At 26.2% G+C, this 23,657-nt stretch overlaps 1 protein-coding gene and 1 long non-coding RNA gene across 8 annotated transcripts in view; both read right to left on the reverse strand.

The window, feature by feature from the left end:
• The window catches only part of LOC100197333 (ADP-ribose pyrophosphatase, mitochondrial), a 33,495-nt gene extending 14,965 nt beyond the window's left edge, over positions 1 to 18,530 (reverse strand). The window contains exons 1-6 of one of the 7 annotated variants that reach the window (XM_065807769.1): positions 18,401 to 18,520; positions 10,038 to 10,147; positions 5,794 to 6,019; positions 4,907 to 5,008; positions 4,692 to 4,778; positions 2,249 to 2,360 (exon numbers count right to left, since the gene is read on the reverse strand). In XM_065807769.1, coding sequence (XP_065663841.1) covers positions 2,249 to 2,360; positions 4,692 to 4,778; positions 4,907 to 5,008; positions 5,794 to 6,019; positions 10,038 to 10,107 — 597 coding nt within the window. In that variant the 5' untranslated portion in view covers positions 10,108 to 10,147; positions 18,401 to 18,520. Of the gene's footprint in view, positions 1 to 2,248; positions 2,361 to 4,691; positions 4,779 to 4,906; positions 5,009 to 5,793; positions 6,020 to 8,430; positions 8,559 to 10,037; positions 10,148 to 17,879; positions 18,023 to 18,400 lie in introns of those variants that run through there. The other 6 variants (XM_065807771.1, XM_065807772.1, XM_065807770.1 and 3 more) reach the window with 6 other exon arrangements.
• Positions 18,531 to 22,629: 4,099 nt separating this feature from the next.
• On the reverse strand, positions 22,630 to 23,008 carry LOC136085910 (uncharacterized). The gene is made up of 2 exons (XR_010641258.1): positions 22,901 to 23,008; positions 22,630 to 22,686 (listed from the first exon to the last, which is right to left on the reverse strand). It is a non-coding gene; the product is annotated as an uncharacterized LOC136085910 (long non-coding RNA).
• Between the last annotated feature and the right edge of the window lie 649 nt (positions 23,009 to 23,657).

Genomic DNA, 23,657 nt, shown 5'->3' on the forward strand with positions numbered 1-23,657 from the left:
GCAGACTCGGAATCTCCATGAAATTTTTCATCAAAAGAAAAACCGTTTTTGAAATCGAAAAAAAACTAAAATTTGACACATCTTACTGTTGTAATAACTAATAAATTAGGCTTGCTATTTAGAGGTGAAATTTGAATTAAGTTTCGGTTATTATTTATAATAAGCGGTGTATTGTGTAGAATTTGAAAATGTTGTCTGAATTCCTTAATAATATCTTTTATTTTTTGCGATTTATTAATTGAAAATAACTGAGTACTTGGTTTCATTTTGAATTTACTAATGTTGTCCCAGAACTTCTGAGAATTTGTAGTTCTCAGATTTTCAATATTTATTGTTTTTTCATGGACCTTTTTGTTTTGGGCTGCTTTAACCGCTTTACAAAAGTTTTTACATGCTAGGATGTATCTTTTGTACTCCATGCATTCTTGCATCTTATCATATTTTGATTTTTGCTATTGTTTATAATTAAATGAAAGATTTATTTATTTTTTGTATATTTTAAGTTCCGTTGTCCACCCCCATGTTTCCATTAACTTTTGTTCGATTTTTTCTTCATTGAAAGTGTAGTTATTGAAAGCTAAGGATAGATTTTGATTATATATTTTATTGAAATTTTTGTTATTCCATGCATATATTGGTATATAACTGTATTTTTGTGTTATGCTATTTAATACGGTTGATAATTTAGTATGTGTAATGGTGATAATCTTAGCTATTGGTAAGTGATCGCTTAAGTTAAATGGCCGAGGAGGAACAACTTTAGTATTTATAAAGGATAGCGATGACTCTTTTAGTGCTGTGATGTGATCATTATAAGAAGAGTTAGAGATTTATACTGATAAGTGTCTTGGACCAGTGCCACTGATTATATCAATAAGCGAGAGTTTATTTGATTTAATGAAAGTAGAGAGAGGCTAAAAGAATTTATTGCGTGATTTGTTATTATGATACTCAGAGTCATAGATCTTTTCGGGATATAACTGAAAATCTCCAGCAATAATACATTCACTTACATCTTCATTTTATAATTGGTTTTTTATAATTGATGTAATAAGGTTTAACTGTTCTGATCTAGAGATAATATCAAATGACTTGAGCAGTTTGGGAATATAATTTGAGTTTGATTTAAAACTTTGGCAGTTGTATGCGCAAAAAGAAATATTTTCAAAGGTTTTAACTACTTTGTTTCCTTCCATTTTAAATTAAAACTTGGTATCTGATTTGAGTAAAACTGTCTAGCGAAGGAAGGTTGTCCTTCAAATATAGAAAATGTTTTTATGGATATAATATGGATATTTATGTATATAACTCCATTAATTTTTTTTGCAGGAATTTACGCTTGAAGCAATATAGCTCTTGCAATGTCTTTGATTATATTTATGTTTATTTTTGCAAAAAATAATAGTTTAGAAAAATAATATTTTATAACAGTTACATCAGCTTTATATAATTAACGAATTGTGCGATATCAAAAAAATAAAAATAGAAATTTCCTTATAATTTAAAAACAATTTTGATTAAAAAGTTATTTGAAAAAAAAATTTTCTTGGTTTTTCTTCCTCCTTTTCTAGTTTTTACAAAAAATTAAATTCCTTGTAAATATGTTATAACTTATAAAATTGCATCAAAAATATTCATAAAGCGTATATTTAACTTTTTTATCTTAAGGCAAATGAAACCGCAACGGTATATATTTTTTAATAAACGGTACTTGAAAACTTGAATCTTTGTCACAAAAAATTTTTTTCAAGGCCATGCCTTAAAAAAAAATTTTTTTTCAATCAAAGAAACCCCAGGCCCCCCCTCCCCCAATATCAAAATTGTGGTTACGGCTCTGTGTATATATATATATATATATATATATATATATATATATATATATATATATATATATATATATATATATATATATATATATATATACACACACACACACTCAGGGGTCGAAATAGGTGTCCGACATTGGCACCCCTCTGAGCATTTCCAAGATCTGCTCTTTTGTCAGAAAAAAATTACCAATGATTGGTTGCTCTCCTCAGATAAGTTTCAAAGAAGGTTCAGAGGGCACCGATGTGCAACAACTATTTTAACCCCCTGTATATACTTAACATACATGTTATCATTAAATTATTATTACATGATTAACTGATGTAAATTAGTAATCCTTGTTAATTTTAAATTTTATAAAGTTGCTTTCAAAAACTAAACCTTAACATAAAAACCCTAACATAACTAAAACATAACATACCCCTGGTATCGCCCATTCATGTGTGTCACTTCTTTGAATACTAACAAATTCCAATATAGGCTTGTTATTGTCTTTATGTCGTTCGATTTTCCCATTAGAGTCACGCTTCCATCTATGTAATATAAAAATAATTCGTGAAAAAATATACAAATATTATTTTGAAATGATTAGCAATGGCGCTCCTTAGATAATAAAAACGTAAATTTAATTATAGTTAAATTAATTTATTTTCAAAAAAATTTACTCTGACTAAAAGTCATGCTCGTGAAAAACTCAATGATGTTTTGTTTATATGTATTGTATATTTTATGTGATATATTTTTATGTTTATTAAAATTTATGTAAGCTGTTTGTATTATATGTATCATTATTATATAAATATATATTTTGTATTATACTACTATAAATTTTATATATATAAAAATTATGCATATTAGAATAGTAATTTAAAAAAAAAAAAAGCAAAAAAAGTCTAAACTTTTAATGAAAAACGCTCACAACTTTTTTGAAATTCATTGAAAATGTTCAGATTTTTTATTGAAACATTCAGAATTTTCATTTTACTATTTAAAAAAGTTCATGTTTTTTATGAAAATATTCAGGTTGTTTTTACAAATTCAAGTTTTTTTCAAATGTTTTTTTTTTTATTTTTAACAAAAATGTTTACACTATTTCCTATGAAAATTTTGATAGTACCGTATGAAGTGTTGTTGTCATATTTGGGCTGGTTCTTCTAATGATGCTTTTTCTTTTCTAGGCAAGATCTAAAAATATTCTTTGCTCTGCAAAGCGACTTTTCACTCGGCAAAGTCGCAGCCTTTTACTATATCTGCTCCTTTCCCGGCTCATATAAAATATAACTTTTTAAGTTTTCTGTCAACCGTTTTCTGGTAACTCACAATTTAAATCGTGGGTGCTTGCAGCTTTATTGCTAGTGAACTAGTTAGGAAAATCTTTTTACATAATAAAATTTTTTTTTTAATAAACTAAATGAAAAGTGTTTTTCTTATTTAGATGATGGAAAACTAAAAATATTATATCTGTCATATTTATTCAATAACCCTTCTTTGAAAAATATCTTAGATTGTTAGCAAAATTACTGTCTTTATGATATATATATATATTTCAATTTCTGTCTCATGTTATTAAATTACATACCATTTTTTATACTTACGAAATTTTTCACAATATATTTTAATAAATTTTAATTGCAAAAAAAAAAAAAAAAAAAAAATTTTAAATATTAGATATAAATATCTTTTCTCATCTTGATTTACACCATTTTTCCATTGCATTTTTCATAGCAATTTCCAGCTCCTAAACACTGAAATTGCTAGAGATATTTTCCAAAGCTTTAATTGTTGTCACAATTGGAATACAGAAACTGATGCAAGAGTCAACACCTGACAAAATTTTTGTTGCTTCCTCATAAACACCTATAATGTTCACAACTTTTTCACAGAGGCTTCAATCTTAGACAGAATTCTCACTGAAGGAAATTTGATTAAGGTGGCACCAATGGCTGGCTTCAGGTGTAAAGTTTGCTCAAGCATATAACTGGTAGAGTTTCATTATGGGGCAACATCGTTTTTGAAGTCAAGTCTATATTTTATATTTATTTGGATTTCTTGCTGTCTGTAGAGTTCAATGTAAAAAGCAGTAGAATGAGATGTGTAAGAACAGATTTTTAGACTCTTTGCAATCAGTCCATCTATGATTGGAATTGAAAATAGTTATTTTTTGATCAAAAGTTGAAAGGAGTGGTTAAGGCATCCAGCTGATTTATAACAAAAGACTATGTTCTTACAGCTTGGTTCAAGACTGCTTTTAGATTTGCTGCATTGTCTCTTAAAGGGATCCCCAATTGCTAAGACAAGTTGTGTTCATATTAAAGAAATTCAAAATAAATTTAAATTTTTTTGATAAAAACTATATAACTAATGCATATCAATAAAACTAAAATTGTCATTTTAGTCTAAGCTTGCTTCTTCCATTTTTTCTTGGTTCTTGGAGTCTTTATAATATACATCACATTCTGCAGAGTGCATAATTTATTTCATAGGTGTTTAATTCATAACTGTTTCAGTTAATAATGCCATTTTGGATTTTTTTTGTTTGTTTGCAAATTCTTTCAATGCAATTTTACTGATTTGCACTTATGCCAGTTTTTACAACTGCTTCGTACTTATTCCAGTTCACACTTATTCCAATGTTTGCAAAATCTTTTGGCACACTTATGCCAGTTTTTGCAAATTCTTTGCATTTACGCCAGTTCGCACTTACACCATTTGCACTTATGCCAGTTCACGCTTATTTAGTCATCCCAAATAATTACATGCATAATAAGCAATAAATAAAAATAAAAAGTAATATGTTAAATAACTATTATAATTACAGTTTTAAATCTTTTATAATTAGTTTTAAATTAAATTTTTTATATTACCGAGTAACAATAGGATCAGCAGCATGATTCGGTCCCCATCTCCCTAAAAGACCACGTCCAGAGATTCCAGTTCTTCCCATTGGATTTCTAAATCATAAAACTCTGTGTACTATTTCAAAAAACTTTTACTCATTATCTCTTATTTACCTTGATACTCCATCACTCATTATCTCTAATTTTTCTTGGTACTTCATTACTCATTATCTCCTATTTACCTTGGTGCTCCGTTACTCATTATCTCATATTTTCCCATGTGACTAATGCGATTGACCTTGCCATCTAACTCGTTAAATTTTATTTCTTTAAATGCTGGATCACTAAAAAATAAAAAATAATTTACAAGCTGGATCACTAAAAAATAAAAAATAGTTTACAAGCTGGATCACTAAAAAATAAATAGTTTACAAGCTGGATCACTAAAAAATAAATAGTTTACAAGCTGGATCACTAAAAAATAAATAGTTTACAAGCTGAATCATTAAAAAATAAAAAATAGTATACAAAGTACTTAAAATAAACAACTTGAAATTGTTTCAATATTGATTATTACTTATATTATTCATGTTCTTGAAAAACTTGAAGAATAAAATAGAAAGAGAAGATTTAGATGTTTTTATATTAAACAAACCAGACAAACAGACAAAATGTTATCAGTGCATCAAATAAAACTTATAAAAAAATTGGTCACAATAAAACATGCCTTCGATTATCTATGTTTTACAATAAAGCTTTTATATAATTTGATGGTAAGAACATAGCTTAAATATGCAGGAAATATATGCCCATCTTGAAATACTGGTATTGACTCGAGCCCATTTTTGAAAAAAAAAAATTGACTGAAGAACGTATGCATAGAGCTACAAAGGTTGAAACACTGAAAAGAATGAATCAGAATGGTAAGAAAAATGTGTTGAAACACACTAAGAACAATGAGTTAAACCACTGAGAGGAATGAGTTAAACCAATACAAGGAATTAGTCGAAACACTGAGAAGAATGGGTTAAAAAGTATTAAGTATGAAAGAAAAGGAGAGGGAGTGACATATTAGTGACATAAACCTAGTACTCAAAGATTATTAAAGATAAAAATTTTAAACACTTACTCAAGATCAGGATCAGCCCACACTGGCATCTTCTTTACTGATTCTGCAGTGTAGCAAACTGGAGCATAAGAATCAAATTTTTTATTCCAATCTACTAGATCATCAGACACAGAGAATCTTTTGAGTTGATCATTAAGTGGGTAAGCACCTCGACACTTGAAATGAGCCTTGACTGGTAAGACGTCATCATTGAAGTTTGCTGTTAAGACTAAAAAAAATAAAAAAACTTTAAAAGGTTTAATTGTTTATTTCAGAAACTTTAAAAAATGTAATAGCTTTTTTTGAGTTTTTTTTAAAGCTAATAATAAGCATGCTATCACTCTTCCTTATTTTTATTTTTTAAATAAAGCATTACCCATTTAATAGAAAAAATTAACTCAATATATTAACTATAATACTGTTAAAATTATATATCAGGGTATTTCCAAAAAATCATGCATGAAAACTTGTATATGTTTTGTCTATTATTTTCATAAAAATAAAACTGGCTAAATTGAAAATAAATCTCCAATATGCTCTCAATCAATTCTAATCTTTATAAATACTTTGTAAACAAAAAAAATATACATTATTCTTATCAAAGAATAAATTAAATTAGAAGTGAAATAACGCACGGAAAAGAAAAACACAAATTTTAGTTACTTGATAAATAAACTTTATTTTCTTAGAAAATATACATTTCAGAAGCATACTTTTTTTTTTAAATAATATTTTAAATATAAGTAAAGATTTCCAGAAAGGATTGAACTATCTATCATAGAGTCACCGCAATCATTTAAATGCAGTGCATGAATGATCATGCACGGAAGTCATGCACAGAAGTTGTGAATTTGTCGATTTCATGTAGTTATTTTTTGTAAATAAATTGCTTGTGAATAGTTCAAGTGAAATATTATATTTCTACAACTCCTACTTATATAAAATATCTTTGATGAGAAATGGCAGTCATCAAATATTCCTAGCTAGAGTATAGCATTTTGAAAACTATCGTATATTTCTGAAACTATTGCAACATTAACACGTAAAACTATATAGATTTAATTTATTCAGGTAGCCTTAAATATTATAAAAATATTTTTGTTATAATTAACATTTTTAACATTAACTTTGATGACTTTGATTAAACAACATGACTTTGATTAAACAACCATGTTAAAAATAACAAAAAACTATTTTTCAAATAATAACAAAAACATAGAAATAAGTCACTGTTAAACTTTCCAATGTCATGGTGTTAAGTTAGTTTTTATTAAGTTACTTGTGATTGGTTTCTTGATCAAATCAACTTAAATTCAGCTGTTAAAATACCAGAGTTTTGGTCAAGAAAATATTGTGCCAGATATTTAACTTCCAATAATTAAAGCAATTATATTTAAAATTCAAAATCATTTTTACCTATTTATGCGCGCCTTGTTTGTTTAGAACTCAAAAAAAACAAATTTTTGATTTAAATCAAATTATTTTGATATATATTTAATTTCCCTACATTTTTGAAATATAAACTTTTACTGACATATAGTTAACTAAAAAAAGAAAACTGATTAAGTTAAAATATATTATAAAATCATAATTAAATCAATTTAAAATCTTTTTTAATGCTAATTATTTACAAAACTCAATCAGTTTCTCACAAGCAAAGAAAATTGAAACTCACAAGTTTCAATTTTCTTTGCTTTCTGATTATTTAGTTTAAATAGAAAAACCAATTTGCTTGCTTTCTCAATTTTAAGTTGAAATCTAATGCTTGAATGCACAATACCAAATGATAAAAATATTCTTTTAACATCTCTAGATGAAGCAACAGCAATAACTTATCAACAACTTTTGTAATTCTCGATTCACACAATCATTATGAGTTTTTCACCAATTGCACTATTTTATAGTTTGAACAATATTATCATAAAACTTAAACTTTCGAAATGGTTATTAACTTTATTATTATATAATTTATACATTTACAATTATATACATTTAATAAAAAGTTAACTAAGAAAGCACTTTTAAAAGGACATTGTTATATCATAAAAATATCATAAATAATCGCAAACTTTTGAAATTAAAAGCTTAAAAGTTTTATTTATATATACTCATGGTTATGGAATGATCAAAAAAGCAACCCTGAACAGCTAGGTAAGCTGTTCTTGTGGACAGTATCTAGTAATTTTCCATCAATATTAATTCTATTAGGAGGGTTATATCCTGGGCATAAAAATTTGATTATTTAAATAAACTCTAGATAGTCGACCATTCTGAGAGATGAGTAAGTATCATAAATTATTCTTGCTATCTGCTCATCAATGTTTCTTTTTCAAACTTTGTGGTTTTAATAAGGTGTGAATCCAATTTAGTTGACATTATCTTGCCACAGCTTACTCTTGCCACTGCCTTATATATAAACATAAAAAATTTTCTTTCTCTACTGTATATTGATTAGATTTAGTTTTCTCAATAGAAGATTGATTAGTTTGTGCTTCCTTAGTTGCTTGGTTGATATTTTTTACAATGTTTTGACAAATATTAACATTCTTATCATCTCTAATAATAATCTAAATTTTACATTAACCAACACTTTTGTGGTTTCTCATATGAGCTAACTTTGAATTTGCACATTACAACTTTTGCATTTAGTTTTATTACCGTTTTTCCCAAACTTTGCAGGTATTTCATCAAACTCTGTCAAAACTGCATCTCTTTTTTGACCAGCACCAGACATTTTTATTTCAAGGTATATTGTATTTATTTTAACTAAAAAGTAACTAATTATAAATGAATGGTTCATTTTTTTTAATTTCTTGAAAAAATAAACTTGAATATATAACTCTTATATGAAAGGAATTTATTTGTATTAATTATATAATTAGCAGCAAAAATAAAACTTAATGTAATTAGTTAATATGTTAAAATATGAAACAAAAAATTTAGTTAAATGGATGAAGCTCTTACAACAAATTAAAAAATATATATATAATTAATTATATGGCTAATACATACATATATAATAATCTATAACACAATTAGTTACTAATACTTATTTATATATAAGTTATTTTTAGCTAGTGCATTTGAATCTAAGTGATTAAACCAATAAATAATAACTAATAACAAATAAAATTGAAAAATTCAATTAAATCATAATTTTTATTTAATCAATTTAAATCAAAATAATCCTGGTTTAACTACTAGTCAACACTTTAGACCACCTAAACCCCCATACTTAGTTTTAAATTTAAATTATTTAATTTAAACAGAGCCTTATATGTATACACATACATATACACACATATGTATATACATATATATGTGGTAGTGGTGTAGTGGTAAAGCGCTCGCTTCATAAGCGAGAGGTTCCGAGTTCGATCCCACCACGTCCCTGGTAGTACCGCGCTCAACTTGTTTCTCCGTGCAGTGGCCTTGTTCGTCAAGGTTCGTGTTTCGGAGTTATAGAGTTGGGAGAGGGTTATAAACCACTATTAAGTAGCCTCCTCATCTGTAGTGGCCTTCTCGGTCTTGAGGAGGTGAATAACAAAAAAAAAAAAATATGTGTATATATATGTATATATACATATATGCATAGATATATATACACATATATATAAATAAATATATGTAAATATATATACATATATATATATATATACTCATATATAAATATATGTGTGTATATATATATATATACATAAATATATATATACACACAACCCTATGGCAGTTTAGTGCTATATAAAACGAGATTGATGACATCATACTGATAAAGGATAGGCTCCTGCCATAATATATACATTAGCTATATGGTTAGGATGCATGCTTTTTATTTATATACATACTACATTAATAAATATAGAATAAACTGCTTTTGAAACACCACCAATGGTATTATAACAAAATAGCTATCCACAGAAGCTTTGGTGCAAATATTGACTGAAGGTTTGAAAAATAGTATATATGCAAAAAATACATTTATTCCACAAAAATGTTTTTCTTTTGTTCATCTCTTTTTCCATATGAAAGTATTTAAGTCAACATTAAAAAAAAATGTTTAAACTTAAGCAAGCAGATTTTGTTAGTTTAATTTATTAGAGTAAGGAATTTAGGCCTGCATTTATAGATACTTTTGTGTTTTTGATTGCAGATCATAAGTAAATTTTCTTATATCAACCGTATTTATTTAGCCGCCTATCCTTTTCAGTATTGTGTCATTAGTGACATAAATTAGCAATAAAAAAAAAATTTCATGAAATCTGTACCAGGTTCATATCTTTGACAACAACAACTATAACAGCCAAAGAACCTCAGTAACTTCCGTAAACGCTCCATTTTACTTTGAATTAGATAAAGTAACTATTTAATAGATTATCTAAAAATTAATATTAAACATTAATGCTAAGTTAGATGCTTATATTTAATGGCAAATGTATTTTGTAATAAATACTGTTGTTTGATCTTTTAATTAGTTGATTTGGAAAAAAAAAGTTTGGTAACAATAAAATATAAAGATTAAAAGATTAACAATTAGATAAAATTGTTTGCAGTTTGTGCAAGGTTTTAACATGATCAACTCAGGTTTTCATAAAAAAAAAAATGTTTATATTTTTTATGTATTTTGGTTTCAAATTTTTGATTAAAAATACAAAAAAAAAATTTAATCATCTTATATATATATATATAGACACATACACACACACACACACACACACACACACACACACACACACACACACACACACACACACACACACACACACACACACACACACACACACACACACACACACACATATATATTAGGGTGGAGTGAATTTTAGTTTTTTTTACAATTCGTTTAGCCTGGGTGTGCAAAAGTTGTCTATTCATTTCAGAAATACTCTGGAAAAATATCAATGCTCTAGGAAATTATCCTGAGGTGCCTCAAGACCTTTAAAATTTTAATGGGTCCCTAATATTATGTAAAAAAAAAATTTTAAAAAGTATGTCATGTTAGGTCTCAAAAGAAGCAAAATTTTATAAAAATTTCAAAAATAACAATTATTTTATAAAAAAATTATTTAAGATTTTTTTGAAATTATAATTAAAAAAAATAAAACTTTTTTCATTTTTAGTTTAAAAGGTAATTTTTTCTGCAATAAACTATAAAATAACAATTTTTTTTTTAAAATAATTGTTATTTTTGAAATTTTTATAAAATTTTGCTTCTTTTGAGACCCAAAATGACATACTTTTGAAAAACTTTTTTTTACATAATATTAGGGACCCATTAAAATTTTAAAGGTCTTGAGGCACCTCAAGATAATTTCTTAGAGCATTGATATTTTTCCAGAGTATTTCTGAAATGAATAGACAACTTTTGCACACCCAGGCTAAACGAATTGTAAAAAAAACTAAAATTCACTCCACCCTAATATATATTCCTATACTTTACGGCTAAGAAAACAGGTTTGTGGTAAAAATGGCTCTTCGCTTGTTTGTGGTTTTAAAGCTGACAAAATTAAGGTTAGATTATGTCAAAACACATTAATTTAATTGCAGGAAGTAATTAAACCACAAAAACGCAAATTAAAAGACTAGAATGTTTTAAAAAACATTCTGAATGTTTTATTTTATTTTTTTTTAATAAAAACTTTCTGAATGTTTTTATTTTTATTTTTTAATTGTAAAACATGTACAGAGTGTTGCTACATCAACTATCTTATAGTCTGACTCGCAACGAAGTGCTGCTACATCGACTGATGGTTTGGTTTCGGCAGGCGGTCTATCAAATAATTAAAAATAAATTTTTTTTTTTCCAGTTTTGAAAATTAAAAAAAACTTAAAACTGACATTTTATGGTAAAAACTTAAAGATGAACATGCAAGAGTTTATATATATATATATATATATATATATATATATATATATATATATATATATATATATATATATACAGAGCCGGAACGAGCTTTTTTTGGTCTTTGAGATAACTTCCAGACATGGGGCAAACTCCAAACATTTATATGTTTATACTTATGTCAAATAAGGATGCTTTGCAAAAAATTGCGATGATTTGAGGCTGGGAACAAAAAAGCCCCAAATTTAGTGCCCCCCTGCCCCAAATATATATATATAAAGTGATTCTTACGCCAACACATAGGTCACTTTTAATTACTTTTGACTATCGACCAAAATTTGCGTGTTGGACGAAAGTCAAAACCATTAACTTAATTACAAATTAATCGTTTTTTTAAAAAAACCACAAAAACGCAAATTTAATTGACCAGAATGTTTTTAAAAACATTCTGAATGCTTTTAAAACATTCTGAATGTTTTTAACAATATAAACAATGTTTTTATTTTTATTTTTCTTAATAAAATGTTTTTACTTTTAATTTTTTTAATAAAATGTTTTTATTTTTATTTTTTTTACTGTAAATCATGCGCGGAGTGTTGCTACATCGACTATCTTATAGCCTCACTCGCAAGGGAGTGCTGCTATATCGACTGACAAATAGCCTGACTCGCAAGGGAGTGCTGCTACATCGACTGACAAATAGCCTGACCCGCAAGGGAGTGCTGCTACATCGACTGAGGGTTTGGTTGGGGCAGGCAGTCTATCAATTGTTAAAAAAAAAAATTCCGGTCTTGCATTTTAATTTTTACTTTTTGTCAACAAAATATGGAAAAAACTTTTGGACAACATATAAGAGTTCTATATATATATATATATATATATATATATATATATATATATATATATATATATATATATATATATATATGTATATATATATATATATATATATATATATATATATATATATATATATATATATATATATATATATATATATATATATATATAGGGCTACCATATGAAATTTTGGAAAAATCAGGACATCATGTCTTTTTTAACCTGTCAAATCAGGACAAATATAAATAAGCAGAAAGTCTAAATCAGGACAAAAGCTCGTCACACTAAAAGTGAAAATGACAAAAAGTACAACATTAAAAACCAGCTTTATTTTACATTTTTGTAATGACTACAAGAATTATTTCTTTTCTTTGCTTTTAAACCAGTCATATTTTTCACTAGAGTGTACTTTTTTCAGAAACAACTGGTCATTTTTTATCTTTTCATAGAACTGTGAGCAATTGAGATCAATATTTAACTTACAAAAAAGCAAACTTTTCACAGTAGAAACTAGTAAAGAACCTCTTTCACGAGACCAAATATTGTTCATCATTGAAAACACCCTTTCCACAGCAGCTGAAGTTCCAGGAAGACTGAAAATGTATTCCAACACCAGTGAAAAATTTGCTACTGAAATGCCCTTTCCTCCAAAATGTTTCATCATCATGACCCATTTTTCTTCACAACTCATATCATCAGATTTCCAAGTTTCAGAATTAGTTGACAAGTATGCCTTGACCAAAACAACTTCATCAAATAGTTCATCAGTATTTATTGCTGTACGTCCAATTTTTCGGTTAATTCTTTCTGCAGCTTCTTCCAACTCTGGAAATGTTATTGCACTGTTTTGAATCCACATGAACTTTTCAGCATCAACAAAGCTATCTTTCCAAAGTTCAATATAAGAAAGACATCTCTCGTAAAAACCAGTAAATTCTTTTTTGACAGCAATTTCGTCAAAAATTCCGTCTTCAAATAGTTTTGCAAGTATCTTTTTAGCTTTCAGTGGAATAAACTTATTCTCAAATCTCTCCTTCAGATTATTCTGCAATACTTTTATCTCATTAACAATATCACATGCACTTGCTCTTGTTTTTTCAATTCTCAGAATTGTTTTGTTGAATGTCTGAAGCTGACCATGCCTTATCATGTCTGCTACCACTGCCATTTCTGCCAGCACTGCCTAAAATTGCAAGAAAATAGTAAAAATTGAATGGAGAAGTTGGACTTGCCAAGTCAACATTTTTCTCTTTGCTTTACTTTTTAGTTTTTGTCAAAATGATATTTTTTTCTTTTTTGTTATGGTTTTTTAAAAATCAGGGCATTTTGGCACCTGATCAGGACAGTCAGGACAGACCCTTCAAATCAGGACTATGGTAGCCCTATATATATATATATATATATATATATATATATATATATATATATATATATATATATATATATATATATATATATATATTCATATATATATATATATTCATATATATATATATATTCATATATATATATATATATTCATATATATATATATATTTATATATATATATATATATATATATATATATATATATATATATATATATATATATATATCTAAATAAATTGTATCTGTAATCAATTTTTCTATCACTAGTAAACATCTATTTAGTTGAAAACAACAACTGCAAGAATCACAAGTCTACTAAGCAAATGTAGCTCTTTATTTTAAATTTTTCAATACTCAAGCATTTTTAAGTATTAATAAATTGAAACTAAATCAAAATTGATTTAGTTTTAAAATGATTGAGTCAGTAAACTCACTACTTCTTCTTTCTCATTTGTGATCATTTTATAGTGAACATTTTTCAAGTATTCTATGAGAAAGTGGGACAGCCTTATAACCCACTGCCTCAGATTTTCTAGGTTTTTTGTCAAAATCTCAGCACTATCAAATTGATTTTTGAGATAAAGTTTTTTAAAACCAGTTATTTTGGTGACATTTTTTTTGTTTTTCATCCATCTTAGTTATGATTGTAAAACAATTCATGGGATTAAGCTGAAAATTTTAATCAGTAGGGTTTTGAAGATGAGGAACCTGAACTTGTTTATTTTAAAAACAATGGGGAACAAAATCAAAATGGACATGTTATTTCACCTAGAATCTATATGGGAAAATGTAAAAGATCAAAAAAGGATACCTGGGATCTAAGATAACATTACATTTTGATAATTTTTTTTTTTTTTAATAAATTGACAACTTTAATGAGTGTTTTGGTTAAAAATTTAGATGGTTTTGAGGATTATTTGTAAAATTAAAAAAAATCAACAACAAAAAATCTAGTAAGTGACAGAGGCTGATATTTGACAGGGGCCGGGATCGATAAAATATATCCCAGGCTAGGTTTGTGACCAGGACTGCATAAACATTTATACATCCTAAAGTATATTTTTTAATTCAAAATTCATGTTTTATTTTGTATATATCTTGCATATATAAACATCATTATAATCAACACGATCATTATAATCATCATCATCATCATCTACATCATAATCGTCTGATCATCTTCTCTTTCAGCAAATACTACACCATATAAATACTAAAGTTTATATAAATATGAAAGGATATAGTATGTCAGCATCTAAATAAATAGCAAACATATATGTTTATACCCATAATATGTATGCATAAAGCGCATCTCTAAAGCTTTTATTCCTTCTGGACTAAAAGTTTGGAAGCTAATATTCCTACTCTTCAATTTTAAGTCAATCCTTATTCTACTCCACATTTTTCACCATCTTGAGCGCTATCAAACATTAATCATTTTTTTCATCTTTTTTACAAGAACATCTCTCTTAAGAACAAATGTCCTTTTATTATTCCAAGAAGCTAATGTAAAAAGGTCCTGTCTGATGTTAAGCTCTGTTATTCTCTAACAAAACTTACTAAAAAAATCAACACAAGTCATTTTTACATGTTCCTTAAAGCGATTTAATTGAACCAATAAATATTTGTTTCTTTTTAGATACTAAGGACATATTTTGCCAGGTAGTATTTTACAAAAACAGAAGAAATAATAAAAATTAAAAGGAACAAGTTTTGTATTAGTCATTTGAACATCAGTTGTTCTTTATTGTTGATCACACTCTTTATAGTACATAAGCATAAACTTATAGACATATTTTAGCTCAGATTCGTAATAAAATAAGCACATAATTAACAGCCTTAAATTACATTCTTTTTTCCCAGGGATGTATAGTTATCAATTTTTCAATATCTTTTTCCTGTTTTAAATTTTTCAATACTCAAGCATATTTTAAGCATTAAAAAAATTAAAACTAAATCAAAAAGAAAAACTTTCTTTTCTGTGATTGAGTAAGTAAACTCACTACTTCTTTCTTTCTCATTTGTGGAACCCATAGTTCATTCATGGGAATGCAGGTTCATGCAACTGTTGTCCAGCATCAAACCACAAACCTCTTGGTTCTGGCTCAGAACCCAGATATTTGTGGTTTGATGCCAGCTTTAGCCTAATAAGCAACACATAAGCAAGATCGGTAAGGAAATGAACTTTCTGATTAAATGCTCACTAAAGCTTACTAAAACTTTTATAGTGTTACTTCTTCTACATCAGACCTACCTGATTATTATTTTTCAACTAGATCTTATTTTCCTACCTGCTGGATAATGGCATATGTGATTACAATTTTTAAAAAACTCTATAGTTTGCTTGACCCCTCAAAGTATCATCCAATCAGTCTTTTTACTATATTAGTAAAGTCTCTGAATCTTTAACAAACTTCCAATAATCTTGCTCTAATTCTGATTTGTTAACCTTTGGAAAGTTTTTAAAAATAACAAATCTTTTCTTTTTAACTGTAGTATTTAAGCCGCCCTTAATTGATAACATTCTCCTTTTTTTCTAATAAATTCTCAGGTACCACAAGGTTCCATCTATGATCCCATGTTGTTTCTCATCTATATTAGGAATCTTTCTGATAATCTTACCTCTAAAGTGACTCTAATTACTGATGATACAGCTATATACTCTAGTCCTGATAAAAATTTAACAGTTGAAAAAACTAAAAAAAGCGAAGCAGAAATTACCATTACGAAAAAAACAAGACTTAACTGGAATTGGTCACTTGGAAAAAAAATCGAAAAAGTTAATTTTATTCAGTTCCAGAACATTGTCACTTGTTTTAATCCTTTATATTTTATAATGTACCTGAACTTGTATACTTTTATAAATTTATGTTCTTTGTATATAAATATTAATATTTTAATGATTTGATACATGGTTTAGTTTTTTTTTACTGAATTGGACAAAAACATAAGTTTTGTTCCAGACAGAAGTCGCCTAAAATTTCTTATTGACTGTTTTCTTATTAAAAAAACACAATTAATTAACTTCTTGTCTTTGATAAAAAAATTTATTATCTTAACCATTAATAATGGATAATATTCCAAAGTTTTCTAAAAATTGATTTATAACATCTAATGCATTTTTTATTGAAACCTGTTTGATTAGTTACAATAATTCTCAACTTACTTCGGCACTTTTTTCTACCAAAACACTCATTAACATATATATTTCAATAGAAGAAAAAAAAAACATATATATGATGCTACCTTGTTACCCGAGCCTCCAATTCATTCAACTTCACATTTAAATGCTACATGAGTCTAGCATGGTCTATTACATTTTCTCAGATAGATAATACTTAAAACGCAATCACCGTTTTGATTCAGTTTCAATTATTTTTATGAAATAAACATTATACTAAGATTCCTCATCTATAGAAATTTTATTTTTTTTCCTTCTGATCAACAATACTTAAAACAACACCAAAGCCAAGATGGCAGCCAAACAAAAAAAATCCTTCAAAATAGCTTGAAATAACTATACCTCAAAACAAATTTGATAACACTACTAAAATTTTACAAGATGATCTATGTGGTTCACATTACTATTTTGACAAAGTATGAAGAAAATCTGGGAAGGTGAGTTACATAGCTGAAAAATTTGTTTTATTACTGGATACCTCAAGTTTGTTTGAAGTTGTAAATAAACAAATATAGGCAACTTTACTTCTATCTATTACCAGAGGTGTTGCTTAAATAAAATCAAAAAATTATTCTGTACAAAACAAATGTTTTTATTATATATTTTATATAAAATAATGGCAAAAAACTACAACCAAAATGTTTTATATTATATGCTACTTTTTATAATATATATTATATTATACTTATAATATATGCTACTTTTTATAAAATAAAGTAGACTAATCTATTTTAAGTTAAAGTTCACACTTTAACAACTTTATTATTACCTTTTATTCCTAATATAAAACTTAAGTATAACTGGTGTGAAGAAATAAAATTTATAAGGAGTTTTATAAAAAAAAATTAAGCAAATAATTAAAAAAAAAATTTAACCTTTGTTTTTAAAATCCCCTTTTTTTCTTCTAGACATACAAGAGCAAAAAACACCCATTTGTAATATAATAAAAAACAATTTTTAAATTATGCAACAAAAAAAAAAAAAAAAAAAAAATCAACTGATAATTAGTTGTGTAATGTGTTTACCCATTTCTAAAGGTAAATATACGTAAGTACGTATATAATTTTGTAAACTATCAACCAAATAATAAATGCCATAAGGATTAGCACATTAAACGAATGTATATATATATATATATATATATATATATATATATATATATATATATATATATATATATATATATATATATATATATATATATATATATATATATATATATATATATACATGTATATAATAATAATAATAATATTATTATTATTACTATTATTATTAATAATAAAATAAAAATAACAATTAATAACAACCGGTTTTATTAGGACTTGAATTAATATGATACTTAAGGAAAATTAAATAGTATCCGAACAAATGTACAGAATGTATAGAAAAATACCTTTATTTTGAGCCATTATTATCGTTATGTTTTTAGTCTACACAGATTGTTTTTAAAAAAGATATTCGAAACCTTTAAAAAAAAATACAAATAATGAAATATTTATTTTAGGAGTTCGACTTGCTTGTTGCTAAGCCGAGAATAATAAATATCTTTAAAGTTGCAGCTTTAAACTTATAAGCAAACATAAGAAAGCACACAAAGTTTTATATTAAAAAAACTTAATTTAAAAAGATTATCTTTATAACGATTTTTTTACAATTTTTTTTTAATTTAAATTATTTAATCAGTAAGATAATTAATTGGATTGTTTTTCTCTTAAAAGACTTGCAAACGTATATATATTTTTTTCTTAAACTTAGTTTTTTTAATTTGTTTTAGTAAAATGTAACATATGATTGACAGATTCTCATAATCAAATTACTTGATTTCGCAAAACAATTTCTTGTTTTATTTTTAAACTTATCTCTTTTCTACTAAATTTAATTTATACAATTATGTATAAGACATTTCTTTGTTTTGATTGAAATTTCGCGACTTGAGCTCGTTGGATAACCGTTTATAAACCGAACAAAGATCAAAAAAGGGCGTTTTAATCATGATAGATTTATTACCGCAGTAAAATATTTTTAAATAAATCAACTTGTTTATTTACAATTGACCTTTAAACTTTTATTCTATATACTGTTTTCCTTTAACGAGCTGATGATACTGGTAACCATACTCTAACTAAAATTATTTACAATGTAAAATAAGTTATAATAAATTTAATGAATATTGTTTTCAACTTCGAGGTTTAAGTTTACATTGAAGTTCATTAAGTTTTTAACAAATGAAATTGAGATTTCATGAAGACAATTCTTCCTAAATTAACTTAGAAATCGTTCTTACACTTTTTCGTTACGGCTTATTTCTTTTTAAAACCGTATTTTGATTCTTGCTAAGCTGGATAAGCTGCAATAGTTTTAAGAAAGTCGTAACATTTTCTTGTGTAAGTTGCGTAACGTAACCTCGGTTGTACAATAACAGGGTGTTTCATATTTTATCAATTTTTGAAATTGAACTCGCGAATCGATTTATAAATTGACCATTTATATGAAAATAAGTTTGAGCAAAAAAAAAATATTTATAAATAATTTTTAGGGTCCCCGCCAGTTCGATTTTTAGCAAAAATATTGGGTGTTTTAAAGAATTTATAATTAAAGAAATTATTCTACAGAATCTTCTGAAATTGGTGAAAAATCCAAATTTTTCTTTACAAAAACCAATTTATAACTCGGTGGCTTATTTTATAACTCGGAGGCGTATCTTAATTTTTTCAACATGCTACTTTTGTTAGATTAATATTTAATCCAACATATAATATTTAAAAGAATAAAAAATTTTATAGGATAAATTTTAAGGTCAAAAATATTGGATGTTTTAAACGCCTAGTGGGGGCTAGGCGTTTAAAACATCCAACATTTTTGCCCTTAAAATTTATCCTATAAAACACCCAACATTTTTGACCAAAATCGAACTGGCGGGGACCCTAAAAATTATATATATATATATATATATATATATATATATATATATATATATATATATATATATATATATATATATATATATATATATATATATATATATATATATATATTTTTGCTTAAACTTATTTTCATATAAATGGTCAATTTATAAATCGATTTGCGAGTTTAATTTTAAAAATTGATAAAATATGAAACACCCTATAACATAACCACCAAGGTTTATGTTGTAAAAAAAGGTGGTGGAATAATAAATAAAACAATGATAATAATAAAACAAAATAAATTAAAACAAATATATAAATAATAAAACAATAATAATAAATAAAACAAATAAATTTATGCAACAATTCTTCTCAGTGACGGATCCAGAATTTTTTGGTGTTTGAGCTAACTTCCAGACATGGATCAAACTCCAAACATTTGTATGTTTATACTTATGTCAAATAATGAGGTTTTGCAAAAAATTGCAATGATTAGAGGCTGGGAACAAAAAAGCCCTTTGACTTCATCACCCCCCCCCCACCCCGCCCCAAACGTGAGGGGCAACAAGTTGATAAAATATTTTTTGTACTATTCTCAACTAGACTTATATTTATGTGTAAATTTTAAGTTTCATAGTATTATCTCTTAGCGTTCAAAAATTATGACCATATAAAATTTGTAACCCCCTCAAGTTGTTAATTTTGGTTTAAATGGTTAAAACTTTATAAGGTCATAATTTTTGAACGCTGAGAGATAATACTATGAAACTTAAAAATTATTAATGAGTACAAGTCTAGTTGAGAATAGTACATAAAATATTTTATAAACATGTTGCTTCTCACGTTTGGAGTGAGTGTGAGTGTGTGTGTGTGTGTGGGGGGGGGTGGATAAAGTCAAAGGGCTTTTTGTTCCTAGCCTCAAATGATCGCAATTTTTTGCAAAGCCTTATTATTTGACATAAGCATAAGCATGCAAATGTTTGGAGTTTGCTCCATGTCTGGAAGTTAGTTATCTCAAGTAACAAAAAAAGATAGAATCCTGATTGTTGTACAACATTTCTACAATTATTGAAAATCAAGCTTAAAGCTTGGTTTCCAATAGTTCTAGGAATGTTGTACAACAGTTGCACAATAACTTTGTTTGATTATGGAAACATTTTCTAGCACAATTAAACGTCAGTTGTACAACAAAATTATTGCGAAAATTGATTTGTTTCTATATCTGCAACAACTATGTTTTACAACAAATATTTTATTGCACAATAGACAGTTGTGTAACTTACGCTAGAAAATGTTTTCATTATAAACCAAAGTTGTACAACTTGTTGCACGACGTTCCTACAACTATTGGAGGCCAAGCTTCACGGTTTTAATAAGATACTTCGTATATTGAGCCGGGTAATTTCAGTTGGAATGGTGCGCTACAAAATTCTCAATTTTTCAAGGCTAGCACGTTTGTAGGGTAAACCCAAAGTTAGTAAAATAAATTTTTTTAGCATATTATAACCAACTTAAATTTATTCACAGGTTTTCATTTAATAATCTTTTAGAGTTCGAAAATTATAACAATTTACCTCATTTTGGGCACGGAAATTTTAAAAAGTTATAATTTTTGAACGTTAAAAGGTTATTAAACGAAACTTAATACATGTTGGTAAATTTAGTATAATATGCTTAAATATGTATTTTATGAAACTCATCATCCTCACATTCGGGGTAGAGCAAGCGAAATTTTTGGGGTATTCATCAGCTCCCAAACTCTAAACGCCGCAATTTTGTATAAAAAATGAACATACTTAAGTTTGGAGTTTGCACAATGCCTTAATTGTGCAAACTCTAGATGTGTAATTTCAGAAACATCAACAGAGTCTCCCTACGCTACAGATTACATGATATATAACAAACTAATACCCATAAACTACAAAATAAGTAATAACACAAAATAAACACTGGTTTAAAGCGCTTTTGATGAATTAGCATTAGGTGTTACTTAGTTACTAGTAAATAACCCTTAATATTGTAATCTTTTACTCAGCTCAATACTGTGAACTTCAAAAAATGTTGTGTATTTATTTAAGAAAATAAACAACTTATTAGTTTTTAGTCCTACGTTTGTAACATTGGAAGTCTTTTGAAACAAATGCGACAATTGTTTAATATAAGTTTAACATAGAAAAAAAACTTTTAAAAGCGGACAGAATTTAAGTTTGTGCTTGTTTTAATTTCATATTATCTTCTTGTCCATATCAAATCCCTTTTTATGAAAACTAGACAGCAACTAAAACCTAAAAAATTATAATCTACGTACTTTGTAAAAAAAAAAGTTCCTAAATTAATATTTAAGAAACAAAACTTGAATTGGAAATATCATTGAAGATATCTAAATTTTAATAATTTATTTGAATTTAGGTAACCTTAAAAATTCTTACAGTTATAAAGTTACATTTATAAATACATTTAATTATTATTGTTAACTAAATACATTTAATTATTATTGTTAACTATATTAAAATTTATTGTTATAAGTTCTTATAATTATAAAGATTTAAACATATATATGATGAAAACTAAGAAACATTTAGTATATTATTTTGACACATTTTTAGTTTTCTAATCAATTTTCATCATTTCGACAAATTCTTGCTCTGAATCCTCGATGCTGGTTAAAAGTGGAGCCATGTACGGTGTTATGCTCGGTTACAGTTGTTTTCGTGCCTTTTGGTTGTTTTTCTCTTTAAGTGAGATATTGTAGCATGTTTTCTCAATGTAGAAACTAAAATTTTTTAATATAGACTTTCATGTTTAAAATTAAAATATTTTAAAAGGTTATTTAACTAAGTTTGTTTATTAATAAACCTTATTTGTTTATTTATAAACCTTATTTGTAAAAATTTTAAAAACTAGTCGTTTTGTTTATTTATTAGTTTTATTTAAAAAAAAAAATTGCAATTTATACGACAGTGTACTTCAGACTAAAAAGTACTTACAAATGATAACACTTTTAAATTAACATTACATAATACTTTGTTAATGCAACTTTGTATTTAACTTACAAAACTTCAGAAAACATCATGTATGAAAACCTATAACTTACGGAATGATTTTTTTTATTACAAAATGTAAATAAGTAATTTATTTGAATGTCCAATTTAAATAAACTGCTACACCCTGATAAGCATTCATATTATTTCTTTGTATTACTATTATATGTTTTTACAATTAGGAAGAGAATTTTAAAAATATGTTAAGCCATATTGTTGATTGAAAATTATTTTAAGCGTCGTACAATATAATAAACTGTATATTATTTGCTAATTATATAAAAATCAATAGTTTACAAAATGGATTGTGTGCGTTTTGTGTGTTTAAGCTTTATCAAAAATCAAATCAAAGATCTGCTAACATAAAAATTTTAATGAATTCTTATAAATTGAAAAAAAAAAAATTCAATCGTTTCAGATTGTTGTACTAATGTGTATACAGTTTCATTAAACGTAATGTAGTTTCAGCTAAGTTAAAAGTTAAAAAGTTGTAATAAACATAAATTAGCTTCATAATGACCAAATCATAAGTTTTTTTTAAATAAGAGTTTTTTATATTGGTTTATCATTCTATTGGTTATATATTGAAGCATCCCGTACTTTTTTATTAATATTAAAAAGGTCAGAGCTAACGATTTTTATGTTTTTTGCGGAATAAATTAAGAGTGGGTACTATTCAATTTATCTAAATAAAAGAAACATT

Source organism: Hydra vulgaris, chromosome 10 (assembly GCF_038396675.1).
Source record: "Hydra vulgaris chromosome 10, alternate assembly HydraT2T_AEP".
NCBI lineage: Eukaryota > Metazoa > Cnidaria > Hydrozoa > Anthoathecata > Hydridae > Hydra > Hydra vulgaris.